Source organism: Pseudopodoces humilis, chromosome 29 (assembly GCF_049639895.1).
Source record: "Pseudopodoces humilis isolate 2021_Gansu_Grassland_sample_001 chromosome 29, ASM4963989v1, whole genome shotgun sequence".
Taxonomy (NCBI): Eukaryota; Metazoa; Chordata; class Aves; order Passeriformes; family Paridae; genus Pseudopodoces; species Pseudopodoces humilis.
The window spans coordinates 1,342,082-1,361,379 of NC_142228.1; the positions used below are offsets into that span (position 1 = coordinate 1,342,082).

A 19,298-nucleotide genomic window follows, 5' to 3' on the forward strand; every position below is an offset into this window, starting at 1 on the left:
AGTGTTAGGGTTTTGGCGGGTGCATGGGGGGGTTCTTAAAGGGGCAGCGACCTCGGGAGGGGGACACGGGGCTTGGGGACATCGGGGACAAGGTGGGGACAGCGGAGCTGGGGGACAGGGGGAAGGCGGGAATGGCACAGCTGGGCCTGCGTGGGGCGGGGATTGTGACAGGGGACACGGGGGAAATGTGGGGGACACAGGGATTTGGGGACAGGGATTTGGGAACAGGATTTGGGGACAGGGACATTTGGGATGCTGTGACAAGGGACAGGGATCTGGGGACATTTGGACCTGGGGAGGTGGTGACGAGGTGCTGGGACATGGTGGGGACAGGGATTTAGGGGCACTGAGCACGAGGAAAGTGGGAATGGGACATTTGGGATGCTGTGACAAGGGACAGGGATTTGGGGACAGGATTTGGGAACAGGATTTGGGGACAGGGATATCTGGGATACTGTGACAAGGACAGGGATTTGGGGACAGGATTTGGGGACAGGGATTTGGGAATGGAACATTTGGGGTGCTGTGACAAGGGACAGGGATTTGGGGACAGGGATTTGGGGATATTTGGGATACTGGGACAAGGGACAGGGATTTGGGGACAGGATTTGGGGTCAGGGATTTGGGGTCAGGGATTTGGGGTCAGGGATTTGGGGACAGGGACATTTGGGATATTGGGACAAGGGCCAGGATTTGGGGACAGGGATTTCGGGATATTTGGGATGCTGTGACAAAGGACGGGGATTTGGGGACAGGATTTGGGGATATTTGGGATATTGGGACAAGGGACAGGGATTTGGGATAGGGATTTGGGGACAGGGATTTGGGGACAGGGATTTGGGGACAGGGATTTGGGGACATTTGGGATGCTGTGACCTGTGACAAGGGCCAGGATTTGGGGACAGGGACATTTGGGGACAGGGATTTGGGAATGGAACATTTGGGGTGCTGTGACAAGGGACAGGGATCTGGGGACAGGGATTTGGGGATATTTGGGATACTGGGACAAAGGACAGGGATTTGGGGACAGGATTTGGGGTCAGGGATTTGGGGACAGGGACATTTGGGATATTGGGACAAGGGACAGAATTTGGGGACAGGGATTTGGGGACAGGGACATTTGGGATGCTGTGATAAGGACAGGGATTTGGGGACAGGATTTGGGGACAGGGATTTGGGGACAGGATTTGGGGACAGGGATATTTGGGATATTGGGACAAGGGACAGGATTTGGGGACAGGGATTTCGGGATATTTGGGATGCTGTGACAAAGGACGGGGATTTTGGGACAGGATTTGGGGATATTTGGGATATTGGGACAAGGTTCAGGGATTTGGGATAGGGATTTGGGGACAGGATTTGGGGACAGGGACATTTGGGGACAGGGATTTGGGAATGGAACATTTGGGGTGCTGTGACAAGGGACAGGGATTTGGGGACAGGGATTTGGGGACATTTGGGGTGCTGTGACCTGTGACAAGGGCCAGGATTTGGGGACAGGGACATTTGAGGACAGGGACATTTGGGGACAGGGACATTTGGGGACAGGGATTTGGGAATGGAACATTTGGGGTGCTGTGACAAGGGACAGGGATTTGGGGACAGGGATTTGGGGACATTTGGGATACTGGGACAAAGGACAGGTATTTGGGGACAGGATTTGGGGACATTTGGGATACTGTGACCTGTGACAAGGGCCAGGATTTGGGGACAGGGATTTGGGGACATTTGGGATACTGGGACAAAGGACAGGGATTTGGGGACAGGGATTTGGGGACATTTGGGATACTGGGACAAAGGACAGGGATTTGGGGACAGGATTTGGGGACATTTGGGATGCTGTGACCTGTGACAAGGGCCAGGATTTGGGGACAGGGACATTTGAGGACAGGGACATTTGGGGACAGGGACATTTGGGGACAGGGATTTGGGAATGGAACATTTGGGGTGCTGTGACAAGGGACAGGGATCTGGGGACAGGGATTTGGGGACATTTGGGATACTGGGACAAAGGACAGGGATTTGGGGACAGGGATTTGGGGACATTTGGGATACTGGGACAAGGGACAGGGATTTGGGGACAGGGATTTGGGGACATTTGGGATGCTGTGACCTGTGACAAGGGCCAGGATTTGGGGACAGGGACATTTGAGGACAGGGACATTTGGGGACAGGGACATTTGGGGACAGGGACATTTGGGGACAGGGACATTTGGGGACAGGGATTTGGGAATGGAACATTTGGGGTGCTGTGACAAGGGACAGGGATTTGGGGACAGGGATTTGGGGACATATGGGATGCTGTGACAAAGGACAGGGATTTGGGGACAGGGATTTGGGGACATTTGGGATGCTGTGACCTGTGACAAGGGCCAGGATTTGGGGACAAACCTCACACCAACAGCAGAGCATCAATCTTCCCGCCAATAACTCCAAATTCCGTCCGTTTTGGGCATTCCCATCCACCAAATCCCGCTTTTCCACAACATTCCCGGGAATAAAAATAAAGGGAAAAAGAGAGAGAGAGGGAAGGAGCCTGGATTTGCCTCTGGTGACTAAATTTATTTAGCAAGGAAAAGCTCCCGGCTGCCTCCGGGTACAGCTCAGAAAACTGGGAACAGATCCATCACATAATCCAGGGAAAACGCCCTCGGGCGGGAACAACAACTAAAAAATAAAGTGGATTTTGTTTAATTTAAAAGCTCCAAAGCAATATAATCTATGATACAATGTACACTGTACAGGGGGCAGGGATCTGCACACACCGGGCAGGAAAAACGGGGGGAAAAATAGGAAAAAAGGGGGTGAAGTCCTGAAATTTAGAAAAAAAATAACGAAGAAAACCCCCCCCCCAAAAAAAAAATAAAAACAAAAGGAAATTAAATGAAAAAAAAAAATACAGGAAAAAAAAAAAAACAGGGAAAAAAACACAGAAAAAACACAACTCCCACAAAAAAAAAACCAAAAAAAAAAGGGATGAAGTCCCAAAATTTAAAAAAAAAAAAAAGGGGAAAATGCCAAAGTTGCTCAGAAATAAAAACTGAGAGCAAGGAATTGGCTGGAAAAAAAAAAAAAAAAATAAAAAATTGAGTTTTGGGAGAGAAAATCCAGGGGATTAAATAGATTTTTAAAAAAAGCACTCATGATCCACAGGGTCGGGATCTGGGAGAGGGGGAGTGTAAGGCAACGATCTCCATAGAAAAACAGGGATTTTTTTCCAAAGGGGTTATATAGATATTTATAGCTATTTATAGACTTTAAATATAAAGTAGGAATGTGCTGTGGAGCCTCTTGGGCGTCCCCTTCTCCTGCCCCACATCCTGGGGGGCTCTGGGGGAGCTCTGGGTCACCCCCCCTGAGCCTGTGGGGGGTCACAGGGACCCCCCACCCCATTTTTTTGGGGGTGCTGTGCACGGTCGGGAGGGTGGGGAAGGTCCCCGTGGTCCCTCCCGGGATTTGGGATGGGAGGGAATCTTTCTCTCTCTCTCTCTGTCCCGATCCTACAAGTTCTTGGTGACCAGGTGGGTTTTGTAATGCTTGGTCAGGTGGTCGGAGCGCATGAAGCGTTTCTGGCACTGCGCGCACTCGAAGCGTTTGTCACCTGCGGGAGAGGGGACAGGATCAGGGGGTTTGGCACTGCCTCGGGGATGTGCCATCCCCAAAATCCCTGTGTGCCCAAATCCCTGTGTGCCCAAATCCCTGTGTGCCCAAATCTGTGTGTGCCCAAATCCCTGTGACCCCAAATCCCTGTGTGCCCAAATCCCTGTGTGCCCAAATCCCTGTGTGCCCAAATCCCTGTGTGCCCAAATCCCTGTGTGCCCAAATCCCTGTGTGCCCAAATCCCTGTGACCCCAAATCCCTGTGTGCCCAAATCCCTGTGCCCAAATCCCTGTGTGCCCAAATCCCTGTGCCCAAATCCCTGTGTGCCCAAATCCCTGTGTGCCCAAATCCCTGTGTGCCCAAATCCCTGTGACCCCAAATCCCTGTGCCCAAATCTGTGTGTGCCCAAATCCCTGTGTGCCCAAATCCCTGTGTGCCCAAATCCCTGTGTGCCCAAATCCCTGTGTGCCCAAATCCCTGTGTGCCCAAATCCCTGTGCCCAAATCCCTGTGTGCCCAAATCCCTGTGTGCCCAAATCCCTGTGTGCCCAAATCCCTGTGTGCCCAAATCCCTGTGTGCCCAAATCCCTGTGTGCCCAAATCCCTGTGTGCCCAAATCCCTGTGTGCCCAAATCCCTGTGCCCAAATCCCTGTGTGCCCAAATCCCTGTGACCCCAAATCCCTGTGCCCAAATCCCTGTGTGCCCAAATCCCTGTGTGCCCAAATCCCTGTGACCCCAAATCCCTGTGCCCAAATCTGTGTCCTCAAATCCCTGTGCCCAAATCCCTGTGCCCAAATCTGTGTGACCCCAAATCCCTGTGCCCAAATCTGTGTCCTCAAATCCCTGTGCCCAAATCCCTGTGTGCCCAAATCCCTGTGCCCAAATCTGTGTCCTCAAATCCCTGTGCCCAAATCCCTGTGTGCCCAAATCCCTGTGTGCCCAAATCCCTGTGCCCAAATCCCTGTGTGCCCAAATCCCTGTGTGCCCAAATCTGTGTGACCCCAAATCCCTGTGACCCCAAATCCCTGTGCCCAAATCCCTGTGTGCCCAAATCCCTGTGTGCCCAAATCCCTGTGCCCAAATCCCTGTGTGCCCAAATCCCTGTGTGCCCAAATCCCTGTGTGCCCAAATCCCTGTGTGCCCAAATCCCTGTGCCCAAATCCCTGTGCCCAAATCTGTGTGACCCCAAATCCCTGTGACCCCAAATCCCTGTGCCCAAATCCCTGTGTGCCCAAATCCCTGTGTGCCCAAATCCCTGTGCCCAAATCTGTGTCCTCAAATCCCTGTGTGCCCAAATCCCTGTGCCCAAATCTGTGTGTGCCCAAATCCCTGTGTGCCCAAATCCCTGTGTGCCCAAATCCCTGTGCCCAAATCCCTGTGACCCCAAATCCCTGTGTGCCCAAATCCCTGTGTGCCCAAATCTCTGTGTGCCCAAATCCCTGTGTGCCCAAATCTGTGTGTGCCCAAATCTGTGTGTGCCCAAATCTGTGTGACCCCAAATCCCTGTGCCCAAATCCCTGTGCCCAAATCCCTGTGCCCAAATCCCTGTGTGCCCAAATCTGTGTGTGCCCAAATCTGTGTGACCCCAAATCCCTGTGTGCCCAAATCCCTGTGCCCAAATCCCTGTGACCCCAAATCCCTGTGACCCCAAATCCCTGTGTGCCCAAATCCCTGTGACCCCAAAATCCCTGTGTGCCCAAATCCCTGTGCCCAAATCCCTGTGACCCCAAATCCCTGTGACCCCAAATCCCTGTGTGCCCAAATCCCTGTGCCCAAATCCCTGTGTGCCCAAATCTGTGTGTGCCCAAATCCCTGTGTGCCCAAATCCCTGTGTGCCCAAATCCCTGTGCCCAAATCCCTGTGCCCAAATCTGTGTGACCCCAAATCCCTGTGTGCCCAAATCCCTGTGACCCCAAAATCCCTGTGACCCCAAAATCCCTGTGTGCCCAAATCCCTGTGTGCCCAAATCCCTGTGCCCAAATCTGTGTCCTCAAATCCCTGTGCCCAAATCCCTGTGTGCCCAAATCCCTGTGTGCCCAAATCCCTGTGACCCCAAATCCCTGTGCCCAAATCTGTGTGACCCCAAATCCCTGTGACCCCAAATCCCTGTGTCCCCAAATCTGTGTGCCCAAAATCCCTGTGTGCCCAAATCCCTGTGACCCCAAATCCCTGTGTCCCCAAATCTGTGTGCCCAAATCCCTGTGTGCCCAAATCTGTGTGCCCAAATCCCTGTGCCCAAATCTTTGTGTGTGCCCAAATCTGTGTGCCCAAAATCCCTGTCCTCAAATCTCTGTCCTCAAATCTCTGTCTCCAAATCCCCATGTCCCCAAATCCCTGTGTGCCCAAATCCCTGTGTCCCCAAAATTTCCCAGGGACACCCCAGACCTGTTTTTGGGTTCTCCCCAGGGAACAGGGGGTACCCAGGGATACCCCAGACCTGTTTGGGATTCTCCCCAGGGAACAGGGTGCATCCAGGGACACCCCAGACCTGTTTTTGGGTTCTCCCCTGGGAACAGGGGGTACCCAGGGATATCCCAGACCTGTTTTTGGGTTCTCCCCTGGGAACAGGGGGTACCCGGGGACACCCCAGACCTGTTTTTGGGTTCTCCCCTGGGAACAGGGGGTACCCAGGGATATCCCAGACCTGTGTGGGTGCGCGCGTGCCGCTGCAGCTCGTCGGAGCGCGTGAAGCGCTTGCCGCAGAACACCCAGTTGCACACGAAGGGCCTCTCGCCCGTGTGCAGCCGCACGTGCGCCCGCAGCAGCGACGTCTTCCGGAACGTCCGGCCGCACTCGGGGATGTGGCAGATGTGCTTCTTCTTCCCGGGATCGCCCGGCCTGCGGGGAAAGGCGGGGTCAGCCCGGGAGAGGCGGAGCCAGAGGGATGAGACACACCCGAGAGAGGCGGATCCAAGCGGGATAAGCCACGCCCAGGAGAGGCGGATCCAAGCGGGATAAGCCACGCCCAGGAGAGGCAGATCCAACAGGATAAGCCACGCCCAGGAGAGGCAGATCCAACAGGATAAACCACACTGGGATAACCCAGGAGAGGCGGATCCAAGCGGGATAAACCACGCCCAGGAGAGGTGGATCCAAGCAGGATAAACCACACTGGGATAACCCAGGAGAGGTGGATCCAAGCGGGATAAACCACGCCCAGGAGAGGTGGATCCAAGCAGGATAAACCACACTGGGATAACCCAGGAGAGGCAGATCCAGGTGGGACAAACCACTCCCAAAAGAGGCAGAGCCAAGTGGGATAAACCACTCCCAGGAGAGGCGGATCCAAGCAGGATAAGCCACTCCCAAAAGAGGTGGATCCAAGCGGGATAAACCACGCCCAGGAGAGGTGGATCCAACAGGATAAACCATTCCAGGTTATTCTGGGAGAGGTGGATCCAAGCGGGATAAACCAATCCTGGGAGAGGTGGATCTAAGCAGAATAAACCACTCCCAAAAGAGGCGGATCCAAGTGGGATAAACCACCCTGGGATAACCCAGGAGAGGCGGATCTAAGTGGGATAAACCACTCCCAGGAGAGGTGGATCCAACAGGATAAACCACTCCCAGAAGAGGCGGATCCAAGCGGGATAAACCACGCCCAGGAGAGGCAGATCCAAGCAGAATAAACCACTCCAGGTTACTCTGGGACAGGCGGATCCAAGCAGGATAAACCACTCCCAAAAGAGGCAGATCCAAGTGGGATAAGCCACTCCCAGTAGAGGCAGATCCAAGTGGGATAAGCCACTCCCAGTAGAGGCAGATCCAAGTGGGATAAGCCACTCCCAGTAGAGGCAGATCCAAGTGGGATAAGCCACTCCCAGGAGAGGCGGATTCAACCAGGATAAACCACACTGGGATAACCCAGGAGAGGTGGATCCAAGTGGGATAAACCACTCCCAGGAGAGGTGGATCCAACAGGATAAGCCACTCCCAGAAGAGGTGGATCCAAGCAGGATAAACCACACTGGGATAACCCAGGAGAGGCGGATCCAAGCGGGATAAACCACTCCCAGTAGAGGCAGATCCAACAGGATAAACCACGCCCAGAAGAGGCGGATCCAAGCGGGATAAACCACTCCCAAAAGAGGCGGATCCAAGTGGGATAAGCCACTCCCAGTAGAGGCAGATCCAACAGGATAAGCCACTCCCAGAAGAGGCAGATCCAAGCGGGATAAACCACCCTGGGATAACCCAGGAGAGGCGGATCCAAGCAGGATAAACCACCCTGGGATAACCCAGGAGAGGCGGATCCAAGCGGGATAAACCACCCTGGGATAACCCAGAAGAGGCGGATCCAAGCAGGATAAACCACCCTGGGATAACCCAGGAGAGGCGGATCCAAGCGGGATAAACCACCCTGGGATAACCCAGGAGAGGCAGATCCAAGCCGGATGAGCCCTTCCCAGGTTCTGAACTGACCGCTTGTCGCCGTCCTTGCAGTTGGGGCAGGTGCAGGCCATCCTCCTCCTCTTCTCTCCCGGCTGGACATCCCCGGACAGCGCCTGCTCCATCTGCAGCTGGATCTGGGTGGGGCTCAGCCCGCTGATGGTCACGTTGTTGCCGGACACGTTCTGCACCGTCAGCTGCTGCTGGCCTGGGGAGGGATAAAGGGGCAGTCAGGATCCATCCACGCTCCTCCCAGCGGACCCTCTGGAGCAGGGAATATCCCAAATTTATCCCCGCATGCAGCACAGCCCCCTTTGCCACGTGCCGCTCCCGGTAAGTCCCTTTTTTCTGAATATACTGTGCGGTTTTTCAAAGTTTTCAAAGTTTTCAAAAGACCCTTTTAGGGGGGCAGGGAAAAAAAGGGCTCAAAGAGGAAACAAAAAAGAAACTTTGAAAAAACGTGCAATATATTGAGCAAAAAAACGGGACTTACCCCGCAGCCTAAGGGCCGCTCCAGGCTCGGGCGTCCCTGGCAGCCGTGACGGGGGCTGGAAAGAAGAAGACGGGGTCAGCGTCAGCAAGCGGGATCGGGATTGGGATTGAGATCGGGATGGCTGCTCCCAGGGCAGCAGCAGGAAGAGGAGGAGGAGGAGAACAAATGGGATTTGGCAGCGGAGGAGCAGAGGCAGCAGGGAGGGAGTGCAGGCAGAGCGAGGGATCCGCCGGCGGGGAAGCGCGAAGCCGAGGGATTGGGAGGAGGTGGGAATGTCCTGGCTGAGGCCTGGCTCAGCTCGTCACACCCGTGGGCAGCAGGTCCTACCGGTCCCCTCCACATTCGTTGGGATCTCTAATTAAATCACACCCCCCCCAACCCCCAAAAGCCAATCCCGGGAGAACGGCGGAGCGGGAAACCGCGCCGGGCCGGGATTTCTGCTGACGCCTGGCGAGGAGGAGCAGATTCCCGGTGCCAAAGCCAGCTGCTGGAAAAAACCACGGCAGGCAGCAGGACTGGCTGGCTCAGGAAGGAGATAAAACTCCCCGCAGACACAGCTCCCTCCCCTCGGCTCCTTGGGAAGGGTTTGGCCCTGGAATGGGGACAGGGAGGTGACATTCCTGGGATCAGGAGCAGCGGGGCTGTGTCTGGCTGGGTTTGGGCTTTAGGGAGATCCCTGGAGTGAGGGGTTCACCCTCTGGAATGGTGATCCCTGGAGATGGAAGGACGGAGCTGTGTGTGTGAATGTGCCTCTCCCGGCTTTGGGAACTTGGGAGAGTTCCTCATTCCAAAGGGATGCAGGAGGTGTTCCAGTCCCGGGACCGGGATCTGGAATGGGATCCAAGGGAGGTGTTCCAGTCCCGGGATGGGGATCTGGAATGGGATCCAAGGGAGCAGTTCCAGCCCTGGGATGGGAATGGGATCCAAGGGAGGTGTTCCAGCCCTGGGATAGGGATCTGGAATGGGATCCAAGGGAGGTGTTCCAGCCCTGGGATGGGGATCTGGAATGGGATCCAAGGGAGGTGTTCCAGCCCTGGGATGGGGATCTGGAATGGGATCCAAGGGAGGTGTTCCAGCCCTGGGATGGGGATCTGGAATGGGATCCAACCTGTCCCTCTGCCTGGCTGGGTCCTAGTCCTCTGGAAAAAAGGCATCCCAAGGATTTGGACACAGAGCTGAGGAGGGAACAGAGCTGGGCTGGGCTCCCAGGAAACCTCAGGTGCTTCCTGGGTTGGGCAGGCAGCCATCCCTGTTATCCACAGCTCTCCGGGATGTGCTTGGAACCACCCGAAGGGCACTTTGGGAAACACTCCAGAAGGTGCTGACACTGCAGAGCCCCTCGGGATCCCATCTGATCTGATCCGGGGAGGATTCCATCCCACATTCCCATCCTTGGGAAGCTCAGGGAGCTGCTCGCTGTCCCCGTCCTCCCTCAGGGGCACGAGGGATTTGATTTAATCTGATCTGATCTGATCTGGTCTGATCTGATCCGAACCAATCTGACCCGATCCGGGGACGATTCCATCCCACATTCCCATCCTCAGGGAGCTCAGGGAGCTGCCCACTGTCCCTGGCCTCCCTCAGGAGCACAAGGGATCTAATCTGATCTGATCCGAACCGATCTGATCCAATCCAGGGAGGATTCCATCCCACATTCCCATCCTTGAGAACCTCAGGGATCTGCTCACTGTTCCCATCCTCCCTCAGGAGCACAAGGGATTTATCTGATCTGATCCGAACCGATCTGACCCGATCCGGGGACGATTCCATCCCACATTCCCATCCTCAGGCAGCTCAGGGAGCTGCTCACTGTTCCCATCCTCCCTCAGGAGCACAAGGGATTTGATTTGATCTGATCTGATCTGATCCAAGGACGATTCCATCCCACATTCCCACCCTCCCTGAGCTGCCCACACCCTCTCCCATCCCCAAGTCCCGCCACCCACCTCCGGTGTTGGTGATGGTGACGGGGACTCCCTGCACCTGGACGCCGTTGATGTTGATGGTCTGCATGGCCTGGGCAGCTGCCGCCAGCTGTGCCGCGTTCAGGCTCAGGATGCCCCCGGCCGGGGCGATCTTGGGCAGCGGCCGCTCCTTGCGCGGGGCCGGTTTGCGGCCGGCGCCGGGGCCGGGGCTGCGCGACGCGGGGCTGCCGCAGGACGTGCCCAGAGGTGGAGGCACGGGCACGGAGGAGGTCTCCTGGAGCAGCATGGTCTGCAGCTCGCCAGAGGGGGTCTTGAAGTAGATCTGGAGGAGAGGAAGGAAGGTTTGGGATTTGGAGGGGTTTTAAAGGTTGTCTTGTTTTAACTGCCAGGGATTTCTTCTGCTGGCTCAGGGTGCTGCAAGCTGGGCTTGGACACTGCCAGGGTGGGGCAGCCGCAGCTTGTCTGGGAAATGCATCCCAGCCCCTCCCCAGCCTCACCGGGAAGTAAACCTGGACTTTTGTGCGTCTCCTGGAGAAAGGAGAAAGCTCCTGGATTTCACCCAAGGCAACACAAAGACACCAACCCCTCTCCCACCTCCCCTCGTGTCCCGGGAGCTCCCTGGCTCATCCCAACCCCAGCCGTGGCACTGGGGAGGTTTCAGGGACACCGAGCTCCTCCAGATCCTATAAAAGCAGGTGGAGCTCCTAAATCCCTGCAGAGGGAACGGCCGCGCTCCCAACATCCAGGGAATTCACTCAGCAACAGCCAAACCACAGCGGGAACGTCTCACAAAACCCTCCAGCTCCTAAAACCCCAGCAAAACAACAGGGCAGAGATTCCAAGGAGGCTGTACCTGGGTGGGGGTGGGCTCGGCCGCCTGGATCTGGAAGTTCTGGGAGGATTTCTGGGGCACGGTGGGCAGCGTGGCCGAGGCGGCCTGCACCACACGCAGCGCCTGCTGCGGGATCTGCACCACCTGCGACTCCTGCTTGGGCTGCACCACCTGCACCTGCTGCACCACCGCCGGCTGCCCCGAGCCGGGGCTCTGCACGATCAGCAGGTTGTTACCGGCTTGGATGATGTTCTCCGCCGTGGTCTCGATCAGCACCGTCTCCACCTGCTCGGCCACGGCCACGGCGGCCGGCTGGGCGGGGGACAGAGCCTTTTTCCGAGGTTTTTTGCCGGGTTTGGAAGGGCTGTCCGTGAGCAGCTGGGCCTGGCCGCCCGCCTCGGAGCTCACCAGGTTGTTGACGGGCAGGGTCAAGGTGACGTTGCCACCCCCGGGCAGTTTGACCACGCCGCCCGCTGCCGACGCCGCTTTCTGCGCCGGCGCCGGTTTGATGGGCACGGGTTTGTGCGAGGAAGAGGAAGGCGTGAGGATGGCTTGGTTGGTGCCTGGGATGATCTGGATCTGGTTGGGCTGCACCTGGATGGTCTGAGCCCCGCCGGGCTGCAGCTGGGGCACGGCCTGGTACTGGATGTTGGAGGAGGACGAGGAGGAGGACGAGGAGGAGGAGGAGGAGGAAGAGCGCGAGCCTTTGTTGAGCACGGCCGGGTTCTGGATGGCGAAAACCAGCTGCCCGCCGGGGTAGGAGGTGCCCACCTGGGAACCCTGGATCTGGAAGAGGTTCCCTTTGGAGGACAGGATGCCGATGCTGCTCTTGGCCGAGCCCAGGGGCAGCGGGGCGGGTTTGATGGGCACCAGTTTGCGAGGGGTGGGCTGCGGAGGGGCCGGCGGCGTCACGGCGGCTTCCACGGCGGGGGGACCGATCTTGCTACATGTGGCTGCCAGCAGGGCCAGGGGAGAGGGCTGGGAGTCCTGGGGAGACAGGGCAGTTAGTGCCAGGAACCTGCAGGAACAGCTAATGAGGCTCCCCTGATTAAGGGAGCTGCTTAATTACCCGCTGTGCCTTTAGAGGATGGTGGAATTCCCCAACAACTGAGGTTGGAAATATCTTTGTGATCGTCCACTTCAACCTGGGGGATACTTTGTCACCCCAAGCACGGCACTGAGGGCCCAAATCTTTCCAGTTCCAGCCCCAAATCTTCCCATTCCCAGCCCCAAATCTTCCCATTCCCAGCCCCAAATCTTCTCATTCCCAGCCCTAAATCTTCTCATTCCCAGCCCCAAATCTTCCCAGTTCCAGCCTGAAATCTTCCCATTCCCAGCCTGAAATCATCCCATTCCCAGCCTGAAATCTTCCCAGTTCCAGCCTGAAATCTTCCCATTCCCAGCCTGAAATCATCCCATTCCCAGCCCCAAATCTTCTCATTCCCAGCCCCAAATCTTCCCAGTCCCACCCTGAAATCTTCCCATTTCCAGCCCAGAATCTCCCAATTCCTAGTCCACGCCATCTCCCTGCTGTTTTTCCAGCTTTGGGAATGAAAAGGAATCCAGGGAAATATTCCTGGTTTTGAACAGTTTCTTTTTAAAGGGTTTAATCCTGTCCAGTCCCTCCTTAAACACCCCCAGGTGACTCCACCACCTTTCTGGGCAGAAATTCCTAATTTTTCTGTCACAGAATTCCTCCCAAAACATCCACTGTTTTTAATCAGTGATGACATCATCTTTTAAATCCCATCCCTGGGATTGAAAAATCCTAAAAGCCGTGGAGAACACCCTGGGAGATTCACCCTGGCTTTTGAGGCAGCTCAAACCCCAACGCCACCCCGCATCCTCAGGGAGGAGGAGGAGGAACAACCGGGACGAGGAGTGGGGAATGAGCCTTTGGAGGGACTCCTGGCTGCTCCTGAATCCCGGGAAAAGCCCTGAGGATGGGCTGGACTCACCTGGGCGGCGGAGGCGGCGGGCTGCAGGTATTCACTGGGGCTGACGGCGGCCGTGGCTGCCATGCTGTCCCTCCAGCTGTGGGGACAGAGCAGAGAGAGAGAGGGATCAGCCCAGCGTTCCAAATCCCGAGGTTCTGATCCTGAGGGATTTTTCCCGGTGTTTCTCCCCCGCCTCTAAAATTTTCCTGTCTCACTCGGGGGTTATGGGGTCACCCCGCTGTGTGTTGGCTTTGCCCTGAGGTTTGGGGTTTGCTTGCCAAAGGGAAATCCCGAGGAGATTCCCGGATTTCCGGTGTTTGGCTGAATTCCAGCGCAGCCGTGGCTTGGAGGAGCTGAGTCCCAAAAAGTGACAGAGCTCAACTTCAAAGCAGGTGTGTCCAGAGAGCCGAAATCTTCCCATTCCCAGCCCCAAATCTTCCCATTCCCAGCCTGAAATCCTCCCATTCCCAGCCCCAAATCTTCCCATTCCCAGCTCCAAATCTTCCCATTCCCAGCTCCAAATCTTCCCATTCCAAGCCTGAAATCTTCCCATTCCCAGCTCCAAATCTTCCCATTCCCAGCCCCAAATCTTCCCATTCCCAGCCTGAAATCTTCCCATTCCCAGCTCCAAATCTTCCCATTCCAAGCCTGAAATCTTCCCATTCCCAGCTCCAAATCTTCCCATTCCCAGCCTGAAATCTTCCCATTCCCAGCCTGAAATCTTCCCATTCCCAGCTCCAAATCTTCCCATTCCCAGCCTGAAATCTTCCCATTCCCAGCCTGAAATCTTCCCATTCCCAGCCCCAAATCTTCCCATTCCAAGCCTGAAATCTTCCCATTCCCAGCCCGAAATCTTCCCATTCCCAGCCCCAAATCTTCCCATTCCCAGCCCCAAATCTTCCCATTCCCAGCCCCAAATCTTCCCATTCCCAGCCTGAAATCTTCCCATTCCCAGCTCCAAATCTTCCCATTCCCAGCCCCAAATCTTCCCATTCCCAGCCCCAAATCTTCCCATTCCCAGCCTGAAATCTTCCTATTCCCAGCCCCAAATCTTCCCATTTCCAACTCAAAATCTTCCCATTCCCAGCCTGAAATTTTCCCATTCCCAGCCCCAAATCTTCCCATTCCCAGCCCCAAATCTCCCAATTCCCAGCCCACACCATCTCCCCCCTGCCCGTTTTTTCCAGCTTTGGGAATGAAAAGGAATTCATGGAAAGAATTCCTGGTTTTGAACGGTTTCTTTTTAAAGGGTTTAAGCCGGGAAAAAAACAAAACCCCAAATCCTCACAATTTGCTCCGTGTTTTGTTCTGGATTTGAAGACAAATTTCCTTTGGGAATTTCCCCTGGATAAGATCCCAAGAATTTAGGGTGGCTGAGGGTGACAGGGACAGCCCCGACCTCCAGAAAATTCCTCCAGCAGCCAAAACTCCTGGAAAACCCGAGCTGAGACCCCCCAAAACCTCTTGGATATCCTGGGATAACATTTCCTCCCTGGAAATCCGGAATTTCCCCACACAGAGCCACTGAGAACAGGAAAAAAACTGGGAAAAGTAATGGGAAAAGTCTTCCAGGTGCCTGGGAAGAGGCAGGGATGTTCTTCCGGGGATTTTGTGTGGCTGTTCCCTCCCTTCCATCGGAATTTAGGGCACAGCTGAGGATTAACAGCCCTGACTGCGAATCAGAGCCAGCCAGGGAGAGGCAGATCCCGGGAGAGATCCCACTTTCCCAGGAGAAATCCCATTTTCCCTGGAGAAATCCCATTTTCCCTGGAAGAAATCCCCTTTTCCCTGGAGAAATCCCATCTTCCCTGGAGAAATCCCATTTTCCCTGGAAGAAATCCCATTTTCCCTGGAGAAATCCCATTTTCCCTGGAAGAAATCCCATTTTCCCTGGAGAAATCCCGTTTTCCCTGGAGAAATCCCATTTTCCCTGGAAGAAATCCCGTTTTCCCTGGAGAAATCCCGTTTTCCCAGAAGAGATCCCATCTTCCCTGAAGAAATCCTATTTTTCCTGAAAGAAATCCCATTTTCCTGGGAGAGATCTCATTTTCCCTGGGAGAAATCCCATTTTCCCTGCAGAAATCCCATTTTTGGGGGTGTTGGAAGAGGGACGGGTGCCCAAATCCCATTGGGAAATGAATCCCGTGAGGGAAATTTGGGAACCATCCTGAATCCCATCAGGGGAACAAATCCCATGTGGGAAATTCGGGAACAATCCTGAATCCCACTCAGGGAATGAATCCCATGAAAGAAATTCGGGAACCATCCCGAATCCCACTCGGGGAATGAATCCCACCAGGAAAAACAGCCCAAATCCCATCGGGAAATGAATCCCACGAGGGAAATTTGGGAACCATCCCAAATCCCATCAGGGGAACAAATCCCATGTGGGAAATTCGGGAACAATCCTGAATCCCACTCAGGGAAATGAGTCCCACGAGGGAAACTTGGGAACCATCTCGAATCCCACTCAGGGAATGAATCCCACCAGGAAAAACAGCCCAAATGCCATCGGGAAATGAGTCCCACGAGGGAAATTTGGGAAACATCCCGAATCCCATCAGGGGAACGAATCCCACGAGGGAATTTTGGGAACCATCCCGAATCCCTCCCGTGCCCCAATTCCCCAGCCCTATGAACCCTTCCAAGGGAACCAACCCCGAGCCCACCACACGAACGGACCCCCCCCAAGCGGAACCAGCCCGAATCCTTCTCCAAATCCCACAAAATTCCTGCTCCAAACCCCCCCAAAACTCCCCAAAACCGGGAGAGAGGGAAATCCCCCTCAGAGCCCGGCCCGGCCCCACGTGAGGGGAGCCCCGGGCCCGCCCTGACCCCGCATCACCGGGACCCCCACGAGTGACCCCGGGATGGGCCGGGGACCCCCCGGGGACCCCCCGGTCTCATCCCCGGGACCCCCCCGGTCCCTCCGGGCGGTCCCGGGGGAGGCGGGTCCGAAAGGCCGGGCCCGCCCCCGAGCGGGCCCTGCTGCCGGAAGCGCCGCCCGCCCGCCGTGCGCTGAGGGAGGGCGGGTCGGGGAGGCCGCGGGCCGCTCCCCGCCCCGGCGGCTCCGGAGCGGCCGCGCCCCGGCCCCGCTCCCCCCCGCACTGACCGGCCGGGGGCGGCGGCGGCTCCGACCCGCTCACGGCGCCATCTTCCTCCGCCGGGAACCGCCCTGCTCCGCCCGCCCCCCGGCGGGGTTTCGACCAATCGCCGCTCGGCTTCTCGGCGACCTGGCCAATGGGAGGAGAGATGATGGACTGGCGGCCAATCCGCGGCGGGTTAAGGGTTGATTGGCAGCTAAGCTGAGCAATAAGGCTCGTGATGGGGGGAGAGTTCCGCCAATGGGTGCGGGGCTCAGAGGTGACGGACGGCAGCGGACAGCCAATAACAGAACAGATATTTGATTGACAGTAGAGACAGCCAATGGACGCAAGCCTGGCCTGAGGCTAGGTGCTGTTTGATTGACAGGTCTTAAGGGAGGGAATATTCCTCGTGGGCGGGATCAATCAATCACCGGATTTTGATCGGTCGATATATTTTGATTGACAGGTTGATGGACCAATGAAAAGCGCGAGGCGGACGAGCTGCGCCTGTGATTGGCGAGGAGGGGTCTGAGCGGTTGAAGCCGGATGACGTCAGCGGGGTCCCCCGGCGGGAGGGGAGTCCCGGGGATCCCCCTCGCCCCCCGCCCATCAAAGGCCCCTCGGGGCACCCCGGGCTGGTCCGTGCGGGCGATTTGGGGGATCCGGGGGGTGATGGCGCTCCTGAAGGACCCCGACCCCTCCGGAGAGGGGGCACAGCGGGGTTTTGGGGTGTCCCGGGGGATGGGGGTCCCCAGCCCCATCGCAGACTTGGGGTGCTGGGGCAGTTCGGGGTGCTTGGAGGGGTTGGGGTGCCCCCAGGGGGTGTCCAGCAGAGGTTGGGGTGCTCTGCAGGGGGGTCCCTCAGAGAGGTTGGGGTGTCCGGGGGGCTCTGGAGGGGTTTGGGGTGCCCCCAGGGTGCGGGGGGCTTTGGGGATCCCCGGTCCCCGTGCAGACTTTGGGGTGCTCAGGTTGGCAAAGATTGGGGCGTTCAGGGGGTTCGGGATTATTTTGGGGGGCGAGGGGAGGGAATTAGGGGTGCCCGATCCTCTTCTGAGAGGAGATCGGGGTTCCCTGAGAGGATTGGGATCCCCATCCCCCCTGCAGAGGGTGCTTGGAGGATTTTGGGGTGTTCAGGAAGGGACGGGGGAACCCCAATCCCCGTGCAGAATTTGGGGTGCCCAAACTGGGCGATCCCCAACCCCTGACCCAAGGGGATGAGGATCCAAGGGGATGAGGATCCCCTTGCAGCACTGGAGCTTTTTGGGGCGTCCAAACCCCCCCCCGAGAGAGATTTTGGGACGCCTAAAAACCGACGGGCATCCCCCAAAACCGATCCGCTCTGGGGGTGAGGAGGATGAGGAGGACGAGGAGGATGAGGAGGACGAGGAGGATGAGGAGGACGAGGAGGATGAGGAGGATGAGGAGGATGAGGAGGACGAGGAGGATGAGGAGGATGAGGAGGATGAGGAGGACGAGGAGGATGAGGAGGACGAGGAGGATGAGGAGGATGAGGAGGGGGTCCCCATCACCCCATCGGGTGAGGAGGGGGTCCCCCCGCTCCTCCCGGGGTCCCCTCGGCGGTGCCAGCGCTGCTTTCCCGGGGGGGTGCCCGGCTGGCTCCAGCCCCCACGGGCCCGGCAGCTCCCACTGGAGCCAAATAATTGCTCGGTGCTTTGTTGTGCCGTGTCTGTGGCCGCGGGGCCTCCATTTGTGGGAACCTGCTGTGGCGAGAGCCTCCCCGCCTTTAATTACCGCGCTCCGCTTACTCACCCGCCCGGCACCCCCGCCCCGACACCCCAAAAACTCAGCCGGGGGTCCCGGGGGTGCCGGAGCAGCCCCGGTGTGTCCGTCCCCATCCCCGGGTGGGAGGGGAGGGGGCGCGGGTGGGTGGCCGCGGAGGGGTGGCAGGGGTTGGGGACACTCGGGGACACCCCCAGGGACACGCGGGCTGCGGCCAAGCTCGTAAAAGGCGCGGGGAGCAGCGCGGGGGACGCGGGCGTTGTGTCCCTGAGCTGGGGACAAGGGGACAGCCACGCGCGGGGTGTGGCAGCGCCTCGGGGACAGCCGGGCAGGACCCCGCTGCTGTCCCTGCGGCACCGAGAGGGACCCCGGAGCTGCCCGGGGACATCCCCGAGTGGCACTGTCACCCCCCGGGGGGGTGGCACCGCGCGACATCAGCACGGGGCGCCGGGGGACACCCCCAAATGGCATTGTCACCCTCGGGGTGGGACCCTGCGACATCAACCCCGGAGCTGCCCGGGGACATCCCACGTGGCACTGCCACCCTCCGGGGAGTGGGGACCCCGAGCAGGGGACCAGGGGAGGGAGGGGACAGGGCCACCCCCGGCCCCCCCCGGGCGGCTCCGCTGCCCCGGCCCCGCCCCCGCTGCAGGGACAAGTCCCAACCTGTCGCTACCTGCCTCAGTTTCCCCAGGCGGGAGTGACACCGGCGCCATCCGTGTCACCGTGCCTGCGAAAGGGACATGGCCACCCTCCTGGAGGTGACAATGATGAACAGCGAGAGGGGACAGGGACGCAGTGAGGGGACACAGGGACACGGAGGGGGACACGGGGACAGTGTCTGTGCGGTGAGAGGGGACACGGGGACACACAGCACGGCCAGGCTGCACCGAGAGGACCCAGAGGGCCCGGAGCAGTGACACCGGAGCAGTGACACGGAGCAGTGACACCGGAGCAGTGACACCGGAGCAGTGACACCGGAGCAGTGACACTGCAGCTCCTCCCGCGCCCACTCCCCTTCCCGGTCCTCCCCCGTGCCAGCCCCGTGTCCCTGTCCCCAGTGCCACCGTGTGTCCCTGTCCCCTCTGCATCCGTGTCCCCATTCCCGCCTCAGCCCGGTGTCCCAGCCCCGGTGCGATGTCCCCGGTGTCCCCGGTGTCCCAGCCCCGGTGCGATGTCACTGTCCCCGAAGCATCCACATGTCCCAATTCCCATCCAGGTGTCCCATCCCCACCACATCCGTGTGTGCCATTCCCAGTGTCCCCACGTCCCCAGTTCAGCCTGGTGTCCCCGTCC

General features: G+C 57.7%; 1 protein-coding gene across 4 annotated transcripts; it reads right to left on the reverse strand.

Moving 5' to 3' along the window:
* Positions 1-297: 297 nt before the first annotated feature.
* On the reverse strand, positions 298-16,345 carry SP2 (Sp2 transcription factor). Of its 4 annotated transcripts, XM_088067927.1 has the most exons (8): positions 14,465-15,111; positions 13,198-13,273; positions 12,011-12,226; positions 11,261-11,881; positions 10,429-10,729; positions 8,023-8,197; positions 6,245-6,438; positions 298-3,601 (listed from the first exon to the last, which is right to left on the reverse strand). In XM_088067927.1, the coding sequence occupies exons 1-8, from the start codon at positions 14,809-14,811 to the stop codon at positions 3,501-3,503; spliced, it is 2,031 nt and encodes a 676-aa protein (XP_087924053.1). In that variant the 5' UTR covers positions 14,812-15,111; the 3' UTR covers positions 298-3,500. The 4 variants fall into 4 exon arrangements, with proteins under 4 accessions (XP_087924053.1, XP_087924054.1, XP_087924052.1 ...); XM_088067928.1 differs by lacking the exon at positions 14,465-15,111 and adding an exon at positions 16,289-16,345 and having other exon boundaries at positions 11,261-12,226; XM_088067926.1 differs by having other exon boundaries at positions 11,261-12,226.
* Positions 16,346-19,298: the final 2,953 nt, after the last annotated feature.

Bases quoted from the DNA above. Each gene is read 5' to 3' on its own strand.
- SP2 (XM_088067926.1), bottom strand. From the start codon at position 14,811: ATGGAAGGGAGGGAACAGCCACACAAAATCCCCGGAAGAACATCCCTG. The intron at 12,227-13,197 runs GTGAGTCCAGCC...CTGTCTCCCCAG, and splicing joins CCGCCGCCTCCGCCGCCCAG to GACTCCCAGCCCTCTCCCCT. The intron at 8,198-10,428 runs GTGGGTGGCGGG...ATCCCTCCCCAG, and splicing joins CACCATCACCAACACCGGAG to GCCAGCAGCAGCTGACGGTG.